Source organism: Mercenaria mercenaria, chromosome 16 (genome assembly GCF_021730395.1).
Source record: "Mercenaria mercenaria strain notata chromosome 16, MADL_Memer_1, whole genome shotgun sequence".
Classification (NCBI taxonomy): Eukaryota; Metazoa; Mollusca; class Bivalvia; order Venerida; family Veneridae; genus Mercenaria; species Mercenaria mercenaria.
In genome coordinates, this window is record NC_069376.1 from 27,227,135 (window position 1) to 27,247,680 (window position 20,546).

A 20,546-nucleotide genomic window follows, 5' to 3' on the forward strand; every position below is an offset into this window, starting at 1 on the left:
CGTTAGACACAGATTTGTCGAATTTTAATGTTTGTTTATACGAGGAATCCATGTATTACGTAAAATGTCATATCAATATCATTATTATTATTATTATTATTATTATTATCATCATCTATTCACCTGAGTTTACAAAACAATGGCTGTGACTAAAAACAGATCTGGTGCGCCTTGGTATATTACAGACTCCGGTATATACCGGATTCAAGCAATTTGAACGAAAAGTATTTTAAACGTATATATTTTGTAACCGTGGTGATACTAACCCTAACCTATAGCCAGTATATTATACATATTATACGCTAAATACGTGAGGACATGCACAAATTTGTGTTGTTGTTGTTGTTGTTTTGTGTTTTTTTGGGGGTTTTTTTGCCGTGCGCTCCAATTGATAATCACTTCCTGGCATGCGCAGAACGGCTGCACCAGATCTCGCAAAACAATCCGACGTCGCACTCGGGCATGGAGAATGCATTGTACATGTTTAACATGTATCAACTTATCGGTGTTCCAAAGAGGCAAATTTTAACAATATAAGTTTCTATGAAAGGCAATTTATCAGTTATGTTATAATGTACTCCATATTTTACGCACCTACATGCAAGTTGTTATGTCGGATGTAGTAGGAACTGAACTAAGTTAATATGGTATGAATTTTATTTTATTCCAGTAATTTCTAAAAAAAAAAAATAAAAATAGTTTGAACGGAAAAGAATGGAATTCTTCCGATCACTTGTACTAGCTGGTAGCATTTGCTTCAAATAAATAGCTTTTGTACAACAAATCTGACACTTCAAACTTGAAAGGAGCATTAATTAAAGCCAATATTGTCAGTTTTCACTTACCTGCATTCAAGCAAAGATTCTCCAAATTGTCGTCAAAAGCATCCCAATTTCCTGTTTGGTTGCACCGGTTGATAGTCTCCTTTTCGTCAAAGCATTTCACACTCTGCAAGTCAACGTTACTTGGTCGTTTAAAGTTTATTGAGCAATGTGTGAGTATGCGTTCCTCTACGGTGTCTGCCGTCATATTCTCTATGCGTGATAGTTGGTAACATTTTTGGGTAATAGACTCTGGTACTACCATTTCCCAAGCTTTTGTTCTGTTTTCTCCATGGCAAAGTCCACAAAATTTATTCTTATAGATAACTGACCCGTCTTCAAAGATACGAGCATGATATCTTCTAACGACTCCGGTTTTGACGCTTTCGCACTTTTCCTTGATGGCTAAATCTTTCGAAATCCTCTGGGCAACGAGTTCGGGTGTAGTAGGCTGGACCATCTTTCTGGAGTCCTTCTGGCCTATACGCTGCGTGTAAACATTGTTGCTGTACGACATCAGCAGATTTTTTCAGTCCAATTTTTTCAGGACAACATGTGCCTTTCTCTAAGCACACATCTGCACATTCACAAGGCCGGCAGCAAGAATATCTCCTCAGTTGAACGTCAGTTCTGTTTCCAGAGCATGTTTGTTCAAATCCGCAAAAATGCACATCCGCTTTGATATTAGTGCAGCTATATGGCTGTACTAAAAGAATTGTCAGGATTAAGAAGTGGCGTTTGATTATCAGCCACATCTTTGCGACAATAACACCCATTCTGTAAGTAATTTATCTTATAGCCATCCGTCAGTTGACGTAAAAAGCGTATCCTAGTGATAGCAAATGGGCAGGTTTCTTTTCTATGGCAACAAAACAAACAAAATGAATAAGTTAATGTAAGCATGGAGGTAATATAGAGGTCTCTATATTACCTCCATGATGTAAGTAAGCAAATCCGCCCATCGTATAAATGAAAGACCCCTGTGGTGGTTTAGCCACTGACTTTTTGATTTTTTTTTTTTTTTTTTTTTTTGGTAAGCACCCCTTTTAACAATTAATGGTACTGTTCAAATGGGAAGATGGACAAGTTCATTATAAAAAATTAGCAAGGTAAGATTTAAAACAGTTAAGACTATTGGTAGCATACATCGTTGTAAAGAAATAAAAAGCTTTTTACAAATTTAAGAGCAAAGAGTCTGCTCTAAATGCTAATAACTATGCAGTTTTGGTTAAAATATTATAATTATTTATTGTATATCTATTTTATCTATCTAGTCGCGCACGTGCGTACAAAAATCCTGTATTTTCTGTATTTGGACGCACGTGCGTACAAAAAATCCTGTATTTCTGTATTTGGACGGTTCAACAGTCCCATGTTAAACATACGATAAAGCTCGAAACGCGTGAAAATGTTCCGAATGTAAATCGTATGAAGTAGGCATTCTATGTACAGAGTTTGATTATCATCTTGAAATCAGGATATTCCCAAATAGAAATTACATAGATCTAGATTTATACAGATATAGTTGGAAGAAAATCTTATTGATTAGAAAAATCATTTTTTCACAGGTTGAGAAAATTTTGAATGGCAGTGGCTAGGGGTCTGGTAACCAGACCTCTAGACAACCCATATAGGAAAACTGCAAATTTAGCCTTGTCCGCTGTCTAAATCCAACAGTTTTCATCCGATCTTCACCAAACTTGCTGGCAATGTGTGTGGGCATAATATCTCAGCCAAGTATTATAACCACCCAAATCGCCAAATGGCTGCTGTAGGAAGGTTGCACCATATAATTTATTTAAGGTATTGGACCCGTAATAGAGTATCTCCTTTTTGAAGAGTATTCAATTCCAATGTGTGTGGGCATAATATCTCGGCGTATTATGTGAACACCCGTGGTCGGCATCCAAAGCATGTCCGCTCTCTAATTCAGTTTTCATCGGATCTTCACCAAACTTGCTGACAATGTTTGTGGGCATAATATCTCAGCCAAGTATTATAACCACCCAAATCGCCAAATACTAATACGCAGAAAAACAACATTAAATGAATTACGTATATTACGTATGAAGTGAAATAAATATAGAATAAAATAAAAAGGTTATTTAGGATCTAACATTGTTCTGTATAATATATATTTGTACTCATACCAAGCTGGGAAAATACAGAAAAGGCAGGAATACAATATTCAGTGAAACATTTTTAATTTAAACTAAGATAAAATAGATATAGAATAAAAAGGTTATTTAACATTGTACTGTACAATACGAGATATATTTGGACTCGATTCTGACCAAAAAGAATCGATTCTAGTCGCTGATTTTGTTAAAAAATCAAAATCCCGCTTTCATGACTTTTTCAGATACTTCTCGCTGTTTAGCTTAAATAATTTTGCTCTTTTATAATATTTCGGTTAGTATTTTAAAATATCTGCTCTTTAAAATGGAGAACGCTGTCTGGCCAGCTGTCATGATCGTAACAATAATAAAAATTTTGTTGCCCTTGCAGTAAAAAAGCAGACGCTTTGAAATGTTTTGGGTTCTACATAAAGCTTGAATGCCGGGTGTTGGCTCCTTTTAATGAAAACTTTGATATTACTAGAGCTGTTTGCAAAATATGCTTTAAAGCGTACATTAACGAAGGTACCCCACCCACTTTTTTCTAATTGGAAATAATTCTCAGATTTTATTTGACATGTTTTTATTATTCCTTCAATACAAAATAGTGGATTTACTTTTAAAAAGATGATAAACTAATTCCACATCTGCCAGCAATGTCCCCAGCATATATTCTATGTCAAATTTGGCAGTGCATCTAGCATGACTTGAATCCCAGGCATTGAGTCATAGAGAAAAGATGAATTCTAGTTACTTTTGCATTTGGTCCAATAGTTCCTCCCAGATTGCAATTTGGACTTATTTGTTCGAACCTTTGAACAGACGGTTAAGCTATCGGTTGGTTAACTTTTAAGGCTATATGTCAACATTTTAGAAGAATTTGAAAAACAAATCTTTGAGTTAAGGACTGCCTTATAGTGAAATAAAAAAAATCCCATCAAGACAAATATTTTGAATCAAGATCTAACCAGCAGATAGGTTAACAGCCGGTTAAAGATTCGAACAACTGGGCCATAATTGCCCAACAGTTGCTAAAGGCTGTACAGTGCAGCAGCTATGTCATAGAATTCTTCATAAAAAGTAATAAAAGTAGTCGTACAATAATCTGAAAGTCTTGAGAAAGGTCTGCTGTTACTACCATATTGCCACATTACAAAAGTCTGTATTGATCTTTCGGTTCCGATTCTTTCGATTAATCGAATCGGAGAGAGATCAGAATCGGACAGATTAATCGATTCTGCTTCAGCTGTCCGATTCTCATCACTAGTCACAGTCATACTTATCCAAAACCAAAGACGGAATTACTTCACATCGAGGAAAAGAATATCACATTAAACCTTCTTTAAAGTCTCCCCTACTTGTTCTGGACTAGTTGGTTTATATTAGAACATGTATGTGATGAAAACCAATGGTCTTAAAAATTCAAAAATGAATGAAATTGATGTAATCATTTAGGCTGTTGCTCTAATTGTCGCTTTCTGATATATAGCTTAGCTGCCATACTGTACAGATTCACAAACCCAAATATGATGTACATAGACACAATGAAGGAAACCTTGTATCATATTTTTTCTCAACAAAAAATTTATGAAATCCCAAATACTCTTATATACACGCCTGGTAAAATGCAGAGCTACCTCTTTAAGAGGTATACGGTAAACTGCTCTGTCGCAACTTCCGAGGTAGTGCACGTCTCGATAAAAGAACATCAACAAAGGTGAGTGTCATCATATTTTTTTGCATTTTTACAAGCAGTGTACCGGATATCAAAACTCGGAGAATGGTAGGCGATGTAGATATGATTTAACTTTAAAGAGAACTTTAAGTTTGCTAATTCATTCTTAATTTGTGGTCGTGGTGATGTTTAAATATATAAAAGGGTTATTTTTATCGTATAAAGGTTATACAGTCAACTGCCAGTCCCATTCTGATTATTAAGCACGCTTCTGCAAAAATAGGACTAAAATAAAGGCACATGAGGAGAAGCTTCGTGAATATATGTGTACTAAATTAATGAAAAACAGCAAATCAATTAGCAACTGTTAATGTAGCCTGCTGTACGTGACAACAATTCAATTTGTACGACATCAGTGGCATCACGACAATTAGTTTTAGATTAACAGAAAAAACAGCTTTTCAAAACAACCGAGTGATTCGTTATACGACAGCATGTTTCATTATAAGGATGCTTTTGGGCGGGAGGAGTGTCATTGTCAGGGGCTGGCCTGTGCCCTACCCATACCACTCCCATATGGCAATCAGCTTCGGCCAAACTATCGTTATGAGAGAAGGGTCACCATGTTTTTCGGGACCCGATTTTTCGCTGTTTTGCTAAAAATGTACTATTGTGTTATTTTATGGCGCCAATAAAGTACTAACATGAAATAGTAATTTAAATGCTTGTGAATATGTATAAGAGTAGAAGTATGGAATGTTGCTGAAAGGATTTGCTGTTATTCTGTGCTGTTTTAAACAAGTTTTGCTGCTTAATTTTGCCGAACATATTAACAAATAGTTTGTGCTGATTTTAACTGAAGCTATGTTTGCTTAAAACAATAGAAGATAAAGAACTATACAGTCTGCTGCTTTATTGAGGATTCACGCCAATATTCGCCAAACATAGGTTCAATTAATCATTAAGGAGAATAAGATATTGTCTTTGCATGCCCCCAAAAAAAAGATATGAAATTTGTCATTGATGTTGGTTGTATTGTTTTGTCCTTTACTACACAGTATTACCAAAGGAAACACAATTGTATGCAGCAGTCAGAAAGCGAATGGTACAACAGTTATTCATTTTACAGACAGGGAAGAAGGCGGGACAAACTTTCTAACCTTAAGCAGGCTGGTGGCAAGTAATTCTGCCTTTGCGACCAGTGCAGACCATGATCAGTATGCACATCTGCGCTGATGGTGGTCTGCTCTATATGCTATTAAGTCAGTAAATTTTCAGTAAACACCCCTTTGAATAATAAATGGTATTGCCCAAATTCAATGATGGACTAGTCCATTTTAGAAATTTAGTAGGGTAAAAGGCTCATATAAAGCCATTGAATCCCACTTTCTTCCCTGTCAGTTATTTTGCCCGCCAAACAATAACAAGTTAGTGCTAACTATATCCATCAAACCGGTCTAGTTCTATAGGTTATGCAAAACCTTTCATGCATGTAAATTTATAAATTGAGACGATGTGAAGATGTGGATAGCGAACTTATACCAGTTCTTAGATATGCTTTTGTGCTAATCCTTAGACAATGATATTTTACAACCGTCACACTGAAGTTGCATTTTTGCGGATTTGGAAAAGAATCTGAAACAAGAATCAGAACAGACGTCGGATAGAGTATTTCAACTTCTTGTGCCCCTTGTGAACGTGACGGTATTTGCAAGGATAGCGGTTCATGTTGTTGGGACAAAATGGGACTCGATGACACTTAGGTTGTCATGAGTCAACAAATTTATAACAAAAAGTCGCTCGTCAGGATTATACACCAGGTCCTATCATACTGTTCTGATGAGTTCAAAGATTTTGCCACCAAGCGGTAAACCGAAGTCGTTACAAGACATTATGTTGGTTTTGTCTGAAGATGAAGCCGTAGTTTAAATAAGAATATTTAGTAGACTCTGTCACGGCGAAAAGCCTTCGTATATAACGCTAACCGATGGTACGACCAAGAAATGGCATGCAGAATGCAACAGGGGCATCTGCAGCACAACATTTACTCACATACTGCACAAAGAATTTCGCAAGACTGAGATTCTTTGATTGCGAACTTTTTTGTGCTTAGGTTATTTGTCATTGTAACAGGACGGTACAGTGAGAAATGTATGACAATATTCTTAAGAATATTGATCGGCCTGAATGATAGTTCTCTTGTATTTTTTTTCTTAAAAGATATTAACTAAACCACCTAATGGAAGAATGAGCCAAACTCAAGAAAGCAAAATTAGTGCTTGACAATCTATATTAATTTGTGTATCCGTAAAGCAACCGTCGTCCAAGAAAACTTGTCAAGATATAAGATTTTCAAAAAAATGAAATCAGATCACCCTTGTCAACCAAAATGTGCTGTTCGGTGCAGGATCGATACATTGATTTGAAAACTTTAGTGGTGTTAGTATTCTTCTTATTTCGGTATATAAAAACAATAACCAGTAAAATGACCTTACTAGTCTTATCACGTAATGAATGAAGTTTCCAAAGCCGATTTAAAATCCTGAAAAGATGTCATTTTAAGCAAAAACGGCGAAGTTAAATCTTAAACTTTACGCCAATTTCAGCAATTGTAACGTTTATAGCCACATTTCTTTGAAAATATTGCAAAACAAAGCAATATCTTTATGGACTATATTTATCAACCTTTTCTCTGTCATCCTTCCAAATCTTTATATCTAAATCGGTGTTTTAGTGAAGATTTTTAAGTTCGAAATACACCATATTGTTACGCTATGGCCGATGTAGTTTCTATGTAAACTTCAATTGATGGAATCTATTTCTATGATTATGCTGACTCGGTATGATGCAATTGGCAGATAGTTGTAGCCTGATTATAAGTGTTGCACTATGGCTGAAGTGTAAGCCCTTTGGGAAACTTATATAGACAATTCTTCTATAAGTATGTTAAACAACTGGAGGTACTAATAGGCTGGCCGGTTTTCTTGCACAGCTACAGAAATTATCAACTCCTTTGACAGTTAAACTATAGTTTATTGAAGTAAGAATTTCAACAGAAACAGTTCATGTTCAGCAACAATCATCATTTAATAAAACTCGCACAATAATTCTGTAAATAATTCACAGTTCCCAAGAATAGTGTGATAATATGGTATTTTTACTTATAAGGTCTATTATTCATTAAAGATAATAATCAAGCCCGGCCTCTGATAATTTTGATAACTGTCAGTAAGCTTCTAATACACAACTCAGAGCAACAGTTAAAATTTAAAGTTGATCCAATGAAAATAGCAGTTTTATTCAGCTAAGAGTTCAAAAATGCTTATCAAAAGTTAAAATATTAAAATACTGCAGGTAAAAAAACACACCAAGTATGACTATCTTTGTATAAAATTTGCTAGACTTCTTTAAATATTTCTTTAAAATTATCTGACTATAACAGCCACTCAAGGCCAGAGATTTAAGATTGTGAACCCTGAAAACAGGCAGAATGGGGTATTTATACCTCCCAGACTTCACAAAAATAGTTGTGGAAGTGCACACACAAAAATGTGAGGATATGTGAACTCCACACAAATAAATGTGAACCCAGCTTCACACTAAAAACTGTGGGGTTTGTGGAAGCTGTGAACTTAGACTGTAAGGAAACTAAAGCCAATATTTCTATTAAAACATTAAAGATCATAAATAAAATTAGTATGAAAAGAAAGAAAAATGAATAATCTAAAAGATTATAACCTCAAATTTCCTTTTAAGGGAGTTTCTAGGAAGCATATTTGCTTTAAAGTTAAATGACATTTCTGTCTACAGTAGAGTAAACAAAGTCTCCAGGCAGCAGTTGCTAAGCAACTACCCACAGTGCATTGCAAGTACAACAACAACAGTATGTCTGCAAAACCAGGAAGTCAGCTGTTTCCAGTGATTTAACAAAAATTACTACTTTTATAAATTAATCAAGTAGGTGAGGCTGGGCTAAATCAACAGTTTCAAGATCAAACTAGATAAATAATTACTTAAAGTAGTCTGAAACCTTATAATAAAATTACAGTTTAGCTTAAAGTCCCAATGAGTAAAGTAGGTCACAGTACCCTGAAGTATAACATTATGCACGAAAAACGTCGATGTTTGGCGCAGTATAAAAATTTTGCGGCGATGTTCGGGAACAGTTATTGTAAACTTCACCACAAATACTGCAATGACCGTTTTTGACGCTGTCAAGCAAATTTTTGATATCTTACAGATTTTGCTGTATGTATTTAACGGCTTAGTATACGATGTACTGGTTTTTATTTGGAGACGTGTTCACATACATACATACATACATACATACATACATACATACATACATATTAAGCGGATAGTGTTCACATACATACATACATACATACATACATATTAAGCGGATAGAGTACAGTGATCAATTTGGACACTGTCAAGCAATTTGTGTCTGTTGTTTGTATCCGATTTCTTTAACTCGTCATAACTTATTTAATATATACATTTCTTTTAGAAGGGAAACACAGGACATTTCTTTGTCCATGCTTCTTTTTATATAATAAGTTCCCAAGTGTGATTTATCGTAGAATAACCGGAGTTTTTCGTTCTTATGCGAAACATTATATATCACTCAGGCCTACGGCCTTCGTGATATATTCTTACGCATAAGAACTCAAAACACGGGTTATTCTACGATAAACTACACTTGGGTATGGAAAGCCGTAGTTCACCCCCGGAATACTATTCAGTTTTCTCTATATAACCGTATATGTCTGTTCTTCTATTTCCCTTATTCATTGTGTGAGAAGGAGACACAAAGTAGTATCGCGTTGAAAGTATTATTTTTAATTTTACAACCTATGGAGAAGAACACAACTTAGTTCAGAGTATCAAGATAAAAACGAGGGAATTGTATAACATTGATTATTCTTCGTTTCCTTACTAAAACCGACAGAGAACACAGCAGAGATTAGATGCTTCGTCGAAAAATCATCATGGGGAGATGTACAATACCCATGTTGGTTGTTCGTCTTTTTTTTTTACAATCGGCGGAGAAGAACATGATGTAGTCTGGGAAAAAAAAGACAAAGAACAACCAACACCGGTATTGTACATATTCGACGAAGCATCTAAACTCTGCTGTGTTCGCTGTCGATTTTTGTAAGGAAATGAAGAACAAAGAACCGCATGTTATACAACTCCCTCGAATTTGTTTCGATACTTTGAACCATGTTGTGTTCTTCTCCGTGGGTTGTTTTGTGTGTGTGGGGTGTGTGTGTGTGTGTGTGTGTGTGTGTGTGTGTGTGTGTGTGTGTGGTTTCAGTCATAATCGACGGTGTCTACTTGTAGCAGTGAGCACAATGCTCAACTTTATAGTGCTGCCTCACTAGAATATCACGCCATAGACACGTGGCATGATACACCACCCAGTCACATTATACTGATACCGGGCTGACCAGTCCTAGCACTATCCACTTAATGCTGAGCGCCAAGCGAGGAAGCTGCTAGTCCCATTTTTTACGTCTTTGGTATGACGCGGCCGGGGATCGAACCCACGACCTACCGCACTCAAAGCGGACGCTCTACCTCTAGGCTACCGGGGCGATGTTAATTAAAAATTGAGACGAAGAACAACTTTTCAACGCGATACTTCTCTGTCTCCTTCTCCCACTTGGGAACTTATTATTTCTTAAATAACCTTGGGGCAGAAGTAAAACTTACCTACATTTCTTCCACAATATGTAATCTAGAGTAAAGGCGAAATAGAGAACTTTTACCGCATGTAACTCAGTATTTTTAAAGATGTCTAACTGTGCCTCCTTCTGTTTCAGGAGTAAAATCACTTTGAACATCAAGAAATCACTTATCAAATGAAAACTTTTCAGTTTTGTACAATAAATCAATAATACCACACTGGTTATTCGGGTACCTACTCGAGTGAGCGATACCGCCCTCGTGTGATTTATATACATGTAGGTTGTATAGGGTATATAAAAACAATGCCAACGTATGGCACATATTTAAGCATGTTGAACATTTTAAAGACAGAATCGTCCGAGGAAATGCATTAATTCGCACTGGTGAAAATATCAGTCCTCAATAATATTGATATGACTACAAAATTTAAAGAAATGTAACGAAATTCATGTAATTTGACGTTTTGAGACGTATTTTTCTTTGTTCGAAGTTTAGATAACTGAATTTGCCACTCTCCTTGGTCAAACTATGCATACTCACCTACAAAACGAATGGATCGTGTACCTGCAAATTATTTTTGTTGATAAAATTTCAATTATATGCATCCTGTCGTTGTTTTTGATGATACCTCTGACGATGGATGAAAATAAACAATGATACCTACCCGTTTGCACATGGGTACCGTCCTCGTTATGTCAATGAACATTTATAAAACTCCCCGCAGCGATTACTTCCGCAATACGGTACACTTAAATGAATGCAGTTAAAGGTAATCGCTTTGAGGATCTGGAAATAAGAACTGGAAATGTGAAACCCGACCTTTAGTAGATCTATTTGATTAGAATGTTAACTTTAAAAATGTAAAGACGTGAGTTAGCAGTATTTCACCAATATCAAATCTTCCCTCACCCCCACCCTCTATTCTACACGTTTTGTCATCTTGCCTACTTGGAGTGTTTCTTTTTCTCCTTCAGTTTCATTATGAAAGCGACCAAACTTGTCGTCGCACCGTGCAAAAGTGCTTATGTTAAGACCTTCTTTTTCTTCCTGAAAGGGAAATCGGACCCTGTCTCTGCATGCTCTGGGCATGTATTCGTATAGGGAGAGGCTGCGGCTTCATAAATCTGCCTTTTATCGTATCTTGTAATTATAAGTGCACCCTCCATTAAGTTCGTGCTAATTATGCGACTTATTTACAAGTGCATACAATATACACTACTGTATAAGTGTCTTACAGGTGACTAACTGAAGAAAAAGAAGCAGATATGGAAGTCTGGTTATCAGATCCAATCTCTTTTTAATTAATGTTTGTTCACACACTCCTCACAGCGGTTGTAAACGTTAAGTCAAGGGAGGGTATCTGTGAGATTTCAAGATTTTATTTATAACTGAACCCATATGGGCATCAGTATTATAATAACAACAAATTTAACAAAACAAACACTTAAAGGGCCTACATAAAATAAAACAGTAGTTTTACGGTCATAATAGATCTGATACAAATATTTTGTAAGCTCAAAGTTAAAAGACGGTGTACATTTAGAATTAACCAGTGTTTTAACTGGCCAGCAAATAACTGCCAGTGACAAAAACCTATTCCTCCCAAAAAATTTGAAGTATTTTCTGTACAAACAATGCTAACTTAAAAAGAAGAGTACTATCATTACTATGAAGTAAACGTTGAAATGACATTACATTTGACTGTTGAAAGTCATTTGGTATATATTTTATTCTGTCTAAATTTAAGTACGGACATTCTATAATGTAATGAAATTCATCTCCTAAAGATGTATTATAACACAGCTAACAAGTCCTGTTCTTGAGCTCAATATTCAAAAATATCCCTCTTTCAACTTGTAACAAATTGTTCCTACATCGGAAATGACACATGGATATTGCGAGATTTGTTGGTGAAACTTTAAAATAATTTTCAAACTCAAAGGTTGTTATAAATATTCTGTAACACAAACATTTTCTGGAAATTTGCAAAGCTTTTTTTTATTCCAAGATCGAATAAACTGGCCTTCAACCTCTGTTGTACAATATTGGTAAAAATACCGAGTATTCAGCAAATCCAAGTTGTTCTAAAAGTTCTTTTACATATGAAATCCAAGAACAATAATTTACATTTTCTGATGGAGTCTCTACATGAACCTGTAAAGTATACAGTTTGTCTTTTTTTGTTTACCATTAATAATTGTACACCAGTAGTTCAATATTCTATTTCTAATTATAACATCTCTACACCAAGCTCGCCAAAAAAAAAAACCAAGACATTAGGTGTTGACTTTTTTAACCTTCAGTACATTTTTAAAAAAAAATTAAGTTAAAAACTTTTAACAATGCTAACATCACCACAACCCAATACCTCTGAGCCATACAATAATGTTGGTTGAACCACAGACTCAAATAAACGTAACTGTAAATCAATACTAAGCTGCAACTTCCTACATTTTTTCAACAGAGCATACATATTTTTTCTAGCTTGGTCAACCAAATACATTTTAGTTTTATTGAAGTAACCATTGTTGTTAAATTAAATTCCTAGATAACTGAAGTCATCTACTACTTCAAGTGCCGCATTATTATCATAAAATGCAGCCTTATTTCACATTTTTACACGTAAAAAAAATAACAACCTCAGTTTTATTGGAATGAACTGTAAGTTTCCAAATATAACAATATTATGACATAACATTTAATGCAGTTTGTAAATCATTTTCAGATTCTGCAAATAACACTGTATCGTCTGCATAAAGTAACAAAAATAACTTGAAAACATTTCTGAAATATCATCATTTAGCAGGTCCTTTACATTGTTTGATAATTCCACTAGTCCTGAAAAAAATAGGCATACGTGAGACTAAATCATTCAAAGATATTCATCAATGTTATGCTGAAGCAATTCCATCCATAAACACATACGATCGACAGAATCAAACGCTTTCTTGTAATATACAAAGGCACAATACAAAGGCACAATATAAGAGCAGATTGGTTTGTATATACTTTAACTTACTCCCCTTAGATTCATAATCACCATTTGCAATACAGAATTAACGACAGACGATAAGACAGGTAAGATGATATTTTGTTAAAGTTTAAGTATCAGACGAACTGTAATAACTTTGAAATGATGTACAAAATGTTAGCCAGAGCAAGCATAGGGTGGACCCAGTTCACAAAAATTTCTCGTCGTTTTTTTTTTTTTTTTTTTTTTTTTTCATTTCCCATCCTTTTAGCTCTGATTTTGATGATAAGCAAATTCCTCGATGCTTGAATTGTTCGACAAACCTGCAAACCTACTAAACTTCATGTCCTCTTTACCTATCTTAATCAAGCGCGTAGCTACCTTTACGCAAATACGCAGCTTCGTAGTGAAAATCTGGCAACCATACACAATTAATTGGCTAGTGTCATGCAACGGAGATGGCTTCATACACTATCATTGCTTACTTCATATTGTGTTTGAAGTACAGTAAACTCCAGTTTTAGCGAACTCATCGGGACAAGCAAGTGCGTTTTCGTTATAACCAGAGTTTGTAATAAAAATAAAGCGAGCCTGTTTCTTATAGACATTATTTGTATAGCAAACTGATTTATATGATTAGTTGATTTAACGTGCATTGAAATTCACCAATTGTCTTTGTAGTTTTATAACAATTTAGGTACTGTTTTGCAATTTATCTCATAATCCTACTATCTGATTGCTTATTTTGTAATAATCCTGACCATGTGAAATATTACAATCATACGCTGTCTAGGAGGAAATTTCTATAACAAAATTATAATACAGTGTTAACAATTAATAAAATGTTGGTTGAGAAATCGGAAAAAAATACATTTTCAAGGCTAAAAGCTGTTGAATATGACTTTTTGTATAACACTGCAGACGTAATTTGTCTCGCATAATATTTACTTTATCTTGAGCTGAGCGCGAAACTATTGTAACGGTATATAAATAAAAAAAAAGATATAATAGCTTCACGTGTATGAAATTATCAACTATTATTCCATAGAAAATAAAATTCAATAGAAATCCATTCAATCTTACGCTATTTACACCGGCACAAGTCATACGATATTACAGTATTTGACAACCAGTTCACAGTGAGATAAATATGCTCTTTCTATATAATTGGTGATTTAATATTTTCAGTGCGTATTACGTAACTAAATTATATGTATAATATTTCGAAAGACCTTAAACAACATTTTTAAAAATCATCAAAACAAGATTTCAGTGTAATACTTGGTTTTAGATGTCGTTTAGATAATATTATAGCAACAATCCCGCTACGTTTAAATACTTCTTTTATGATTCATTATTGTTGGTACGAAATCTTCCCACTGCTAATGTTAACGCCTGAAATTTTTATAGTTTCGCACTTCGCCGTTGATCTCGCGCTTCGTCTTTCACGCTTTTGTGTCATGGGAAGGCGATACCCGAAGCGCGAGATCAAAATGACAAAGCACGAAATGGAGTGCTTTTTTTTTTTTTTTTTTTTTTTTTCTCGAAATTTTTCGCTTCACCACCGTGACGTTTAGCTTCCCCATCGTGATTTCGCACTTCACGCTTCACAATACACAAAGTGTTCACAGCGCGAAATCACGATGGCTTCACAGCTCGCCAGTGAAAGAGATGCATGAAGCGCTAAGCGCAAGATCACGATGGCAAACTGCAAAATAATTTAAAAGGAGTAAGAAACATTTTGCAGAATACTGTTTTAGTTGAAGAAAAGATAATAATACATTTTAACGAAGTTGACATAATGCAGACGTCGATGACATTCGCCGAAATATTTTACCTATGCAAGGCATCAGTTTCTTATTTGGTACATTTGTAACAATATGAAACTTAGCATGTCTTTGTTGACTAGTATTTTCAGGATGGAGTTATGGCAAAATCCGCAAAACTTGCAGTGTGGAGTGTAGGCCTATAAACATAAACCATCTCATTTCATGCATCAATCCCGGATCCAGGGCCCGGCAGAGGGGGCCCGTGCCTCCCCAGTTGGCTGAGAAGTGACATACTCATCAAAGATGCACCCCACTATTTTGGCAAAGGAATAATTATTTCTCAAAATTTAGACCCAGAAATATACCAGAGGCCACCATTTCATACCTGTATTTCAAAATTTTCCAGGGGAGAGCCCCCTGACCCCCAGTCAAGAGGGAAGTATCGTACCCCTCCAATACAAAATTTAGACCTAAAATACGCCAGAGGACACCATTTTCTGCCTGTATTTCAAATATTTCCAGGAGTCCCCCTGACCCGCCCCCTGACCCCGGAACCCCTGCCTAACGTCTAACATGGGCAAAGGCACCCCCTCCAATACTTTGCAGTGTCGCACCTCGGCAGTGATGTCTTCGTTCAAGACTGGTGCCCCCCACCCCACACACCCCGTCAAAAATTTCTGGATCCGGCCCTGTGCACGAGTGCATGATGTATTCTTGCAGTAAAATGTGTGATTAAAGCACTTGTTCCATACGAATTTTCGAAAAACAAAACATGGAGAAATAAGAATCTGTTTACTACTGGCTTCTTTCGACTACTCTTGACGAAGCACATTTTCGACCGAATTAATGGCTTTATTCCTCAAAACGAAGCTTAGAAACATGGGTCGATCGCAATAAATATTTGACAAAAATCATAGAATTTCTGAACAAATTTAATTTTGTTTTTGCTATGAACATTTTATACCCCGCAACAACTTAAATAACAAGACAACATGTACGGAAGCAATATTAAATTGAAAATACACATAAGAATGTGTGTATGTAGATGGATCTTGATACTAAGTTGATAGCGAATTTGAAGCGATGTGAGAAGTTTTTCTCCGGATGGGCTGCTTCCAGTAGCTGGAGGGCATAAAAGACCAAAGTTTTATCTTTATCTTGGCTGGTCATTGCATGTTATCGCTAAATTAGAAAATGGGTCTGCCTCAATGTAATGCTCATTTCATAAACGAGGACGGTATCCGCTCGATTGACAGAAACAACGAGGATGGAACCATGATACATCGTCAGAGGTATCTTTTTTTCTACACACTGTCTCCGAAAAAATCGATCTAATTTTACTGTGAATCCAGGTTTTGTGAAATGAAAGTAACGGCTAACACATAGAATGACTGCTTTTCATTTTCCTAACAAAAATTTCCTCATATAATCCGAAATAATACCATCAATCGTGAAAATATATACCATCGCCTTAAAATATCTTCATTTTCGCAGTAAAAAACGTATTTTTTCACAGTTATTCAGATTATATTAGATAGATATTTGACATGGATATAGTTAAGGTATGATCTTACACATTCGATACTAAAACTTTTCAAATCTTCAGTTAAATACGGAATAATAACCTGTTAAAGGTGTGAATTTCCTGTTCACCAACATGTACATAAATCACACGAGGGCGGTATCGCTCACACGAGTAGGTATCCGAATAACCAGTGTGAATACGTCTTGAAAGAAGTAAAAAATTACTAGGAAAAAGGATTATAAGGTAAAAATTTTGGTCCCAGTGGGGATTGAACCTAGTGAACCTATGCCCCCTGATTTTTTTAAGTCAAAGTAGGTTTATTGTAGGAATTGAATACTTTTCAAAAGGAGGTATACTATTACATTGGTCATACCTTAAATGTTGACGACTTACATTGCCCTATATCATTATGTTAGATGCGTATAGTTTACATTGGCCTTTGCCATTATATTTATTGTTGATGGCTTACATTGCGTGTATCAAAGTGTTAAATGTGGATGTCACGTCTTCTCTAGACCTTTCTTCAAAATTTGTTATGCTGAGACAAGTAAAACTACATTGGCAGGACTTAAACAATCTAAATGACTTAATAAAGTAAGATTTTATTTTCCAGCTTCCATATTCTCTTCACAACAATAGAACTCCACATTGTCGAGGGCAGTATCGTCACCGTGGTCTAACGGCCTCTCTACCCTGGTCCTCAAGCCACAGATTGCAGAATTTTGTGGACAAGTATCGCTCCAGCTTCCTGTACGACCATATAATCCATGTCCAGGTGGCGCTGCGAGTTCATAGGGTGTTGTTGCTGCAGCAAAATCCCTGCATTTAAACTTTACGTAATTTGCCCCTGTGTCATCACCACCCTGTTTTGAGAGGAAAAATCAAGACATTTAAACTTTACGTAATTGGCCCCTGTGTCGTCACCATACTGTTTTGAGAGGTAAATCAAGACATATAAGCTTTACGTAATTGGCCCCTGTGTCATCGCAACCCTGTTTTGAGAGGAAAATCAAGACATTTAAGCTTTACGTAATTGGCCCCTGTGTCATCGCCACCCTGTTTTGAGAGGAAAAATCAAGACATTTAAACTTTACGTAATTGGCCCCTGTGTCGTCACCATCCTGTTTTGAGAGGAAAATCAAGACATTTAAACTTTACGTAATTGGCCCCTGTGTCATTACCACCCTATTTTAAGAGCAAATTCAGACGTTTGAAAATAAGATGAATATGAATTTGATCGGTTCTATAAAAATAAGTATTGAACAAATATTTTCGTTCCTTACAATACAAAGCTAAAGTAGGTGTAGAAAAAACAGTTAAAAAAGTGTCTTCCTCGTCTTATGTCTCTGCAATACACGTTCAGCAGTAAACAAATAGTCCTTACAAATGCGAAGCGTATTGATCTTTCTTCTCAAGGTTCAGACTCTTTCTAGCAAATAAAATTTCAAGTCAAGATAACATATTTCTGTCAAACAATAATTACGACAATCAAAAAGACTTTATTCTCGTTTCTTTATTATAATGACTTGCTAGGCAGGCGAAGATCATCAAAAATAAAAAGGAATTTGTTGCTTTTATATAAAGTCCGAGAAAAAAAAGGTAAAATGCAATTGTCATTTCTAAAGAACGTTTACACAGTTTGAAATATAGTATTCAGTACGTACACCTAAATCCCGCTCAACTTGCAGATCAAATGCTGTAAGAAAGGTAGGTGTTCCCTCAACCTTATGACATGATACATTGCTGTGCCAATGTCCCCATATTCCTTGAATTGAGGTGATCTTTCCGCCGAAACGCACGTCATCAAGTCCCATACAGAAAAGCGAGATTGCATTTAATGACGTATCATCTCCACGTCCTTGACCTCCTTCAATCTGAAAAAATAAGCTTTCGCCGATATTCAACACTCATAATATGCCGTCAGCCATAAAAAGGATAGTACCTAACATAATATTTGAGCCGCACTATGAGAAAACCAACATAGTGTATTTGCGACCAGCATGGATCCAGACAAGCCTGCGCATCCGCGCAGTCTGGTCAGGATCCATATTTCTCGCTTTCAAACCCTATTGCAATTAGAGAAACCGTTAGTGAACAGTTAGATCCTGACTAGACTGCGCGGATGCGCAGGTTGGTCTGGATCCATGCTGGTTGCAAATGCACTATGTTGGTTTTCTTATGGTACGGCTCAATTATTTTTATTTAAAGGCATTTAAAATTAACCTTGCCATACCACGTTCTTTGACATTATATAAGAGCAACTGATAAATAAAAGCGGACTGCTTATCAAAACTCAATGAACGTTTTCTCTACGTAATCTGGTAATTTATCAAAGAAAATGTCACCTAAATAGGCTCCGTCGCATGTCTGATCCTTAATTTGTCCTAAATGTAAACCTGTCTGTGTCGATTAATTCGCATTAAAGTGCACTTACCTTCATTGCATATCCGACTGCGTAAGTTCCCTCGGCACAAAATTGAGGTGGCCCCCATTGTCCCCACCATGCTCCATTCGACACTTTCAAAACTTTTACAACACGTCGTGGTGCTGTGGACAATAAAACAAAGGAATATCCTATGCTCAAATAGGACAGAAATGTGAACAAAAAACAAAAGTTCTGCCTGAACATTCCGTTGTCGTTAAAGGCTATTCATAAGAAGAATTTACTCTTATCACACTTTAGATAAGATGCCCTGTACTTGCTATTTTTGTCCTGTTCCATACATTACACAATAAAATGTGGTCTTAATTTGTTATCAATATAAGTTGCTCTATTGAGCATTTCCCTCACTTTCATTGCAATTTCTTTCTAACATTATTGCGCCATTTAAGAGCCTTTCAATGTGCATTATGGAGCGTGATTTTTTGCTACTTTAAAAGTTATATATACAAAGACGTTAACATGACTATTTTGCTCTGTCCAATCCTTGAAGTATGAATAATACTAAATGCAGCCAAGCGAGCGGAGCTACACGAAAATCTCATACTTTCAATCTGACTGAAGTACGTCTCATATTACGCTACGCATATGATCTGAGAACGACCTATTCATAGCCTCGTTCTGACGACCCTTTCGCTAGCCAATCAGAGCCTAACTTACAACATCTTGCAAATCTACCTGTAGCCTTGACTTTTGATATTTACAATTCTTATGTCGTAATATATCAGATAGCCGGCTAGCTCAGTTGGTAGGCCACTTGCTTTGTAAGCGAGGGGTCCCGGGTTCGAGCCCTAGGATGTCTGCACATTTTTCTTACTCTTTGACATTCGAACAAGTCGTCTGATTGGATAAAATAAAAATAGCAATACTGGAAATCCAAAATATACAGAAGACGAATGTGAATGGGTCGTTCTCAGATCTTCGTTTAGAAGATCAAGTACTTTAGTCAGATTGTCATACTTTTAGCTTATTTTGCGTAGGAATATCCCTCCTGCTGAATAGTTATAATATAACGTGAACAGAAATAATCATTTGTTGCCAGGGTTATTACGCAGCAAAAACATTATGTATGTTTTTTTTAAGCTTTCATCGAAATATCACCGCTGTGGTATACGTTATAAAAAATGAAGACACGCGGGAGAAGCGAAAAGAACATCAGTTTTGTAACCCGTTGCATAACTAAAAAATATCAATTATGTACGAGCGAAGCAAGCAGAACATTTTTCATTCATTTACAATTTAGTTGCTTGGAAAAAGGTGTAAAACTGTATACATCTCTGATTTTTTTAACAACAGGTACAAAAATATTCTTTCAGATACAAATCCGAAATGTACCTGCAGGTATAAACGTGTACCTGCACGTGCAATTTTATACTTGCACGTACAATGCAGATATGTTTCGGATTTAATACAAGTAGTCTCCTCGCTTAGCGCACAGCATTAGGATGATAGTACTACGACTGACGTCTAAAGTACGTTTTACAAAAATATGAAATCGTCATGCAAAAATGGAGGAAATAAATTTAAGGGAGAG

At 35.8% G+C, this 20,546-nt stretch overlaps 1 protein-coding gene across 1 annotated transcript; it reads right to left on the reverse strand.

Moving 5' to 3' along the window:
- Positions 1–17,154: 17,154 nt before the first annotated feature.
- Positions 17,155–19,251, reverse strand: LOC123541175 (vitelline membrane outer layer protein 1-like). The gene is made up of 3 exons (XM_045326579.2): positions 19,007–19,251; positions 18,237–18,446; positions 17,155–17,435 (listed from the first exon to the last, which is right to left on the reverse strand). Exons 1-3 carry the CDS (start codon positions 19,199–19,201, stop codon positions 17,175–17,177), a joined length of 666 nt encoding a protein of 221 aa, XP_045182514.2. The 5' UTR covers positions 19,202–19,251; the 3' UTR covers positions 17,155–17,174.
- Between the last annotated feature and the right edge of the window lie 1,295 nt (positions 19,252–20,546).